Source organism: Sander lucioperca, chromosome 9, assembly GCF_008315115.2.
Source record: "Sander lucioperca isolate FBNREF2018 chromosome 9, SLUC_FBN_1.2, whole genome shotgun sequence".
NCBI classification, from domain to species: domain Eukaryota; kingdom Metazoa; phylum Chordata; class Actinopteri; order Perciformes; family Percidae; genus Sander; species Sander lucioperca.
The window spans coordinates 26659924-26668145 of record NC_050181.1 but is presented as its reverse complement, the minus strand read 5'-3'; the positions used below and the strand labels follow the sequence as shown (position 1 = coordinate 26668145).

General features: G+C 48.3%; 1 protein-coding gene across 1 annotated transcript in view; it reads left to right on the top strand.

Annotated features, from left to right (window-relative positions):
* Window positions 1-1594: 1594 nt before the first annotated feature.
* cavin4a (caveolae associated protein 4a) overlaps window positions 1595-8222 on the top strand; it is a 14978-nt gene continuing 8350 nt past the window's right edge. Inside the window, exon 1 of the mRNA XM_031292475.2 lies at window positions 1595-2244. Coding sequence (XP_031148335.1) covers window positions 1837-2244 — 408 coding nt within the window. The 5' untranslated portion in view covers window positions 1595-1836. The remainder of the gene's footprint in view (window positions 2245-8222) is intronic.

Below are 8222 nucleotides of genomic sequence, written 5' to 3'. Positions count from 1 at the left end.
TAGATATCTAAGTGACTAATGTGAATACAAATCTTTTTAAGTTTGTCCAGTATTGAGCGTGAACGCTGTAACCAGCAGCCGTGAACCGGGCTGAAATGCAACCCTAATGTTCAGCGCCAGTTAGCGTCCACTAAAAGTTCTGTTTTGGCCGCTGACAGACTCAGATTATTATTCTAAGTGTCTGACAACATTATGGAAAGGATCCCTACAGAGATAGACCTTTTTGTTTAACATGAAACAGCCCCAAAATCCCCATCACCAAACCCACCAGACTCCCTTTAAATTTAAAGGTGCGTAATTGCTCATTAACGTGACAATGCAGGCTCTTTCATCTCGCTTAATACTGGACCAATTCTGAAGATTGTTGTTCCCATCAATCACGTAGACACAAACACAAGGGAAAATAAGGTCCAGGTTAAAAACAAAAATGAATTTACCCATCAATAAGATAAGATAAGGAAATTTGTCTTGGGCAAAGAGAAGCGCTGACAACAGCTGCAGACAAACACAAGCACCAGACATCAACAGACAGTAAGTGCATAACAATATATAACAAGACAACAATGTGCTTTAGGACAAGCAAAAAATAAATAAGATCATCCACTAGTTGAGAGGATATTGCACAGGCCCTGATATAGTAAAGCATTGCATGTGCCCCATAATAAGTTAGTTACGCATGATAAATGAATGCAAAGTGTGAATATAGGAATTGGACATAGTGATTAAACATACACAGGTTACATTGGTTAAGGCCAGCACATTATTATAGTGATGAGGACTGGACTGGTTGTTTGTTCAGTAGTGCTATTGATCTGGGGACAAATGAGAGCTTAAGGCAGTTGCTTTTGCATCTACTGGCTCTATAGCATCTGCCAGATGGGAGGAGTTCGTATTCTTTGAAGAGAATGTGTGAAGGATCTTTCAGGATCGTGTGTGCATGTGTGATTACGGTTGACTCGAAGATTATTTGAGGGGATGGGTGTGATTTTTTTCCCTATTACATTTCATTGCTTTTTTCATGCTATTTTAGCTTTTGACTGCCTTTTTAATAGTCTACTGAACTTAGCACACATCATGCTCAATCTTTCTGTGCAGTGGCTGTTCAGATCAGTGGGTGTTAGTCACTTTGACACTCCTCCGCGCTCTGAAGCTCTGTCAGTCGTCAGAGCTTAAGATCGCAGTCAATGTTTGGACTCTTCTGCCCAGGGGAAAGTAAAAAGGGCAGCACTGCGATGTTTAATCCCCCTAAAAAACATTCCAGCACTGTGTAATCACACCAGACAACTGTGGCATCTTCACATTTGTCTCTGCAGTGCTGCAGAATGACTCCTAAGCTGCTGTTGATGAATATGTTGCACAGCTGCTAGCCTAAAAAACCCACGCGCAAATAACGGAAAATTATGATTCAGTGTTTGGCTGTAACAAAGCAGAGCAGGACTTGGTTGGGGGGTTTCCATCACCCTCTGCTTTGCCACTTCCCAAAATGTCAGAGTGTCGCCTTACAAAGATTTTTTATTTTTAGTCAGGGGGGGTTTGTGTGAGCATTGCCGCTCCCCTCTGAGTTTACGCCTGGCCTACATCCCGATGAGGGCTGAATTCGGATTCCCTTTGGATCCTGAAGCCTTTTTAAAAGGGGGTAGGTGGAGTTTCTCCTCTCTCCCCTCCCCAGACCTGAGTTTGGTCACAGCGGTTGGGTGTTGCCACTTTCCGGTCTCCTTGCTGGCAAGTCAACTGGTCCTGGTCCCCTTTCCCCAAACTGAAACACACTTAAAAACTTTTTAAGCAAGTTTCAAGCAAATTCAAAGAGAAAGCTCTCCTAAGCATCGAAACCCTGCAATGGATCAGCACAAGTATCGTACGGCGGGCGTCCAGGAGAAGCTGGAGATCATCGGCGTAGAGGACGAGTCCGGGAACCCCATCAGCGCCCTGACCATCCTGTCTCTGCTGGAGCGCGTGGCCGGCATCATCGACAATGTGCAGTCCTGCCAGCAGCGCATGGAGGAGCGTCAGCTGGACCTGGAGACCAACATCAAGACCATCCAGGGCGACGTCATGAAGCTGGCCAAGGACCACACGGACACCAGCGGCACGGTGGAGAAGCTCCTGCAGAAGACTCGCAAGGTCAGCGCCAACGTCAAGGAGGTCCGGGCGCGCGTCGAGAAACAAAACGTTCGCGTCAAGAAGGTGGAAACCACGCAGGACGAGCTGCTCACCCGCAACAAGTTCCGCGTCGTCATCTACCAGGTAAGCACAGGTTCGGATCAAAGTGTTCAAGATGTCAAGATTTGTTTGTTGGTTTGTTTTATTTGGATCCCCATTAGCTTCAGCATGAGCTAGAAGATTTTCTTCCTGGGGTCCTGCAGTCTATTTTTGGGACAATACGATTTACAACATCACATTGACAAAATTAATCAAAAACAAAGAAAAAAAAGACATTACACTACTCCGAATGAATCTACTTTTTAAAGAATAAGTGATAACAAAAATAGTTGGATGGAGATGAAAAATGGAGATGGTTTATGTTTCTGGGTTTATGAACCGTAGAGAGTTATAATTGACAATGGAGGCATTCAAATTCTTTCAACAACTTTAAGAAGTATTTTTTAATTTGTCACTCAATCGATCGGTCAGTCGCAGCAATTTTGTCAAACGTTTAATGGTATAAATGCATTTGTGGGTTTTAGTCAGTGGTGTAGTCTAATGTATTGTAGTGGGTATACTGTACTGTATATGTATGGGCCTATATATTTGGGCCAGGATGGGCCAGGGGGGGGCATATCATAGTGGGGGGGTCTGGGTGTCCTCCAGCAGGAAGATTTTGAGCGTCAAAGACTTAATTTCCTGCATTTTGATACACTTTGCACCAATCTACGGTGGAAATACCTTTATTTAGCCTATGTGAAGAAGAAAAACACAGATCACAATTCAAAATATACCATAATTATAATGGAAAGTATGTTGTTGTTAGTGGGTATATGGAAATCCTGGAGCTTTCTTAGTGGGTATACTATGTATACCTGCGTATCACGTGGACTACACCACTGGTTTTAGTGTTTCAAAATTGAGAATTCGTTGCTGTTCAAGATGTCGAGATGGTTGGTGTTTCTGGGTTTGTAAAGATTGAACAGAATTGAAAACGTGACCAGTGGGGACGCTGGAGGTTTCTACCCAGAAGTTATTGGAAACAAGCATTTTGATTGGGTCGATAAACACGATTGTTTGCAACTTTGGCAGAAAGTTGTGTGCTTTATCAGGAAAATATCGCTTACAGTAAAAACGCTGATTGAGAAAATTGTTATTGGGGCTTTTAGCCGTGAGGACAGTTTAAGAAAGAACACTTTAAAAACTCAAATAATATTCTGAAAGCAGCCAACACAAGATGCAGTCATTGGATTCTGTGGCAGGGCAGCTCCAGTGTCCAGTCCAGGTTTCCTTTAAAGAGCAACTGGAGCATAATTAAGTTAAGTATAAAAAGAAAAAGTAGAATTCATTACCTCAGGCGGCACGAACTCTGTGTGCCAGATCTTAACTGTAATGAGCTCTGACTCAATTCATTAAGTGGTTGACGCCGTAACAGGGGCGAGCGGGAATGTGAAGAAAATGAAGAGTGCTTTAAGTTCAACGCTGAAGAGCCCTCGACTCTGAAACGCTGACAATTTATGGAAAAGCTTCCTCGTTATGTAGAGAGGGCACGCTCTCATCAAAAGTGCAAACAACCTCAATCAGATCAGGTGAAAACAGGATGATTCGCTTGTTATCTTTAATCTGAAAACACGCATTTGAGTGTCTAAAAATCCACATTTGCATGAACAAAAATGTTTGTTAAGGAAAAACTCAGGAGCAGCAGAGCTCATTTCACTTACGTGAAGAAGGTTCGGGAGACCTTGATGAATTACACAGAAGCATTTAATGAACATTCAACTGAGGAAAGAATTTAGGCAGGCAGTACAGTTTAACCATGATGGGCCCTATTTTAACGATCTAAGCACAGGTGCGTTTAGGGCGTGTCCAAATCCACTTTTGCTAATTTGACGTACTTTCACAAGTGTGTTTTGGGCGTAACATGCAATAAATCAATCAGAGATCATCTCCCATTCCCTTTAAAAGCCAGGCGCGTTTGGACCTTGGAGCATTGCTATTATGATGGAGGATTTGCACCGTAATATTGTTATTTGTAATCTTCTGCATGTGTGTGTGCTGCTGTGCGTCCCTGTGTGTGTAACAAGCATAGTGTGTGTGCGCTGTGCACGAGCCTAGGAGCATTTTACTAATTTGCCCATCGCGCAGGTGCATTTGCTATCTAAACGACGTGGGCGCTGGATGGGAAACTGACACTTGCGTCGGGCTTTGCACTGCGTCGGGTGCAAGATAGGGCCTGATGTGTTATCGATGTGTCGTGCCGTCCCAACTCTCTGAAGTTCCTGTCTTCCTGAAGGAGTATTTAACCTCTTGCTGCAGGCGTACCGTTTAGCTGAACCTTCAATGTAAATAAAGATATTGCGAGGGCTGTAAACACAGATACTCAACCCGAATATCTCAGCACAGACAAAATGCGTTATGTGTTTAGTTTCTGTATGACCCTTGGCAGGATGAGTGGCAGTCTTATCCAACCCCTTCTCACTCCCAATGCGTAAAATACGGACGCTTGGGCAGTGGCTCTCAGCGTCAGATACCGACGCAAAAAGCACCACCCAGCGTTTAGTATGGAACGCACCGGGCAGAGTTGTCTTTACAAGAACACACGGGCTTGGACAACAATGTGGCTTCACAGCTGAGGAGGACCGGGAGTGTTTTTAAGATAGATATGTGAACGGATGCTTCACATATGACCAAGCAGAGTATCGAGAGCAGCAGCGGTACCAGGAGCAGCGGTAGTACCGGGAGCGGTACGCGCCTGGCCAATACATGCCATTGAAAAACCAGTGCTTAATTTGTAAAGTGGGAGGTCCCGGAGCGGACACTCTGAAACGCACTGGCTACGTAGCTTCGCTGTGTGTACATCAGGGCAATGTTTATTTTTATTTCAGAACGTGCACTGCATGGGTACGAAATGTAAAAAAAAAAATACATTGCAACAATCGTTTTCACAAGCAGCAATTATCCATATTAAATTAACCAAAAAACCCCACCGTGGTCTCCACATTCTTGATCTGCAGAAACGATTTTTGCTTGTTTGGGATCCGACTGGCCAGCGTATTTGAAAAAGTTAAGTAAACTTTCTTGTCTTTTTGACATTTTTCCCCTGAGTTAAACGAGGCTAACAGCAATCTCAACCAGCACAAGCGTTTGTGTCACTTGAAGTGCAGCGCGGCGCTGTTGAAGTGCCGATCCCCTCCGTCCCTCTCCCCCCTCTGTCTCCCCCCTCTGTCTCCCCTCCCTCCGTCCCTCTCCCCCCTCTGTCTCCCCCCTCTGTCTCCCCTCCCTCCGTCCCTCTCCCCCCTCTGTCTCCCCTCCCTCCGTCCCTCTCCCCCCTCTATCTCCCCCTCCCTCCGTCCCTCTCTCCCTCTATCTCCCCCTCCCTTCGTCCCTCTCCCCCTCTGTCTCCCCTCCCTTCGTCCCTCTCCCCCCTCTGTCTCCCCTTCCCCCGTCCCTCTCCCCCTCTATCTCCCCTCCCTCCGTCCCTCTCCCCCCTGTCTCCCCCCTCTGTCTCCCCTCCCTCCGTCCCTCTCCCCCCTCTGTCTCCCCTCCCTCCGTCCCTCTCCCCCCTCTGTCTCCCCTCCCTCCGTCCCTCTCTCCCTCTATCTCCCCCTCCCTCCGTCCCTCTCTCCCTCTATCTCCCCCTCCCTTCGTCCCTCTCCCCCTCTGTCTCCCCTCCCTTCGTCCCTCTCCCCCCTCTGTCTCCCCTTCCCCCGTCCCTCTCCCCCCTCTATCTCCCCTCCCTCCGTCCCTCTCCCCCCTCTGTCTCCCTTCCCTCCGTCCCTCTCCCCCCTCTGTCTCCCCTCCCTCCGTCCCTCTCCCCCCTCTGTCTCCCCTCCCTACGTCCCTCTCCCCCCTCTGTCTCCCATCCCTCCGTCCGTCTCCCCCTCTGTCTCCCCTCCCTCCGTCCCTCTCCCCCCTCTGTCTCCCCTCCCTCCGTCCCTCTCCCCCCTCTGTCTCCCCCTCCTTCCGTCCCTCTCCGCCCTCTGTCTCCCCTCCCTCCGTCCGTCTCCCCCTCTGTCTCCCCTCCCTCCGTCCCTCTCCCCCTCTATCTCCCCCTGCCTCCATCTCTCTCCCCCCTCTATCTCCCCCTCCCTCCGTCCCTCTCTCCCTCCGTCCCTCTCCCCCCTCTGTCTCCCCTCCCTCCGTCCCTCTCCCCCTCTATCTCCCCCTCCTTCCGTCCCTCTCCCCCCTCTATCTCCCCCTCCCTCCGTCCCTCTCTCCCTCTATCTCCCCCTCCCTCCGTCCCTGTCTCCCTCTATCTCCCCCTCCCTCTGTCCCTGTCTCCCTCTATCTCCCCCTCCCTCCGTCCCTGTCTCCCTCTATCTCCCCCTCCCTCCGTCCCTGTCTCCCTCTATCTCCCCCTCCCTCCGTCCCTCTCCCCCCTCTATCTCCCCCTCCCTCCGTCCCTCTCCCCCCTCTATCTCCCCCTCCCTCCGTCCCTCTCTCCCTCTATCTCCCCCTCCCTCCGTCCCTGTCTCCCTCTATCTCCCCCTCCCTCTGTCCCTGTCTCCCTCTATCTCCCCCTCCCTCCGTCCCTGTCTCCCTCTATCTCCCCCTCCCTCCGTCCCTGTCTCCCTCTATCTCCCCCTCCCTCCGTCCCTCTCCCCCTCTATCTCCCCCTCCCTCCGTCCCTCTCCCCCCTCTGTCTACCCTCCCTCCGTCCCTCTCCCCCCTCTGTCTCCCCTCCCTCCGTCCCTCTCCCCCTCTATCTCCCCCTCCCTCCGTCCCTCTCCCCCCTCTGTCTACCCTCCCTCCGTCCCTCTCCCCCCTCTGTCTCCCCTCCCTCCGTCCCTCTCCCCCTCTATCTCCCCCTCCCTCCGTCCCTCTCCCCCTCTATCTCCCCCTCCCTCCGTCCCTCTCCCCCCTCTGTCTACCCTCCCTCCGTCCCTCTCCCCCCTCTGTCTCCCCTCCCTCCGTCCCTCTCCCCCCTCCATCTTACCCTGAAAATTCACCTCAAAACGCATCGAAAATGCAAACACAAGATTTTTGTGGAACTCCAATGGGGAATAAAGACTAACAAGACAGATAACAACATTGAACACTACACAAACAGTAACTTATTTTTTTCATTTAGGCGATTAATTTTTCATAGTGACTCAGGAGGAGCCGGATCCAATAAAAAAGGTTCCAGATCCAACGTCGGAGGTGCCGAACATGTTCCGGCGTGTTCTGGCTCAAATTAAGCCCTGGGAAAAACTGATCAGAAAATGTAACGACAATGTAACGGAACGTTGTAGAAATGTAGTGGAGAAGAAAGTATAGATAATTGCTGCAAAATGTAACAAAGTAAAAGTCAACAGTATGCACTATTGACTGTACTTAAGTAAAGTACAGATACGTGAAAAATGTACTTAAGTACAGTAACAAAGTATTTGTACTTCGTTACATTCCACCACTGGCCGTGAAAAAGGTCTATGTTGTCTTATCACAAGGCACAAAGTTGACACCTGGGTACCGTTGTCTCAACTTACACAGCATGAGGTCATACGTTTCACACCACTGTTCAGGCCCGGAGCCAGCCTAGTGGAAGGGGGGTTCTTTTTTTATAAAAATTTGACCTTTTTGCAGTTTTTCCCTCATTTTCTATTTCATTTTGGTAACTTTTTATGCAGTAATTTGTGCTGGATTAGTCTGTCTGCTGGCATCTTAACCAGCACGCTTTTTGATGCACCAAAAATATTTACTACAATGCTATCAAATTTCTTACCAAGATCATGTCCAAACGCACCCACGCACGCCTCACAGATTTAGCTCTGAGTGCATAAAGTTAGTTGCGTGGATTGTTGATACGTTAGATGTTAGATGGTTACATGTCGCGGCCAGTTAACACGTTCACAGAAATGATGCTTTAACAAGATTAGGGCTTCAGTTTGGTTTAGATCATATTTATTTGAGGGGGAATCAAATTATTGGCCGTCGTTATTTTAAAAGACACTTGTTTATTACAACAACAAGAAAACTAGTTAACACAATTATTATTTCACTTGTGACGAGCATTGTATGGAACCATCCACGTTATTTCTTTTTGACAATTTGGTTGTAAGAAAACCCAAATTTCTGGTATAGAAACTTTTTGAAATTTG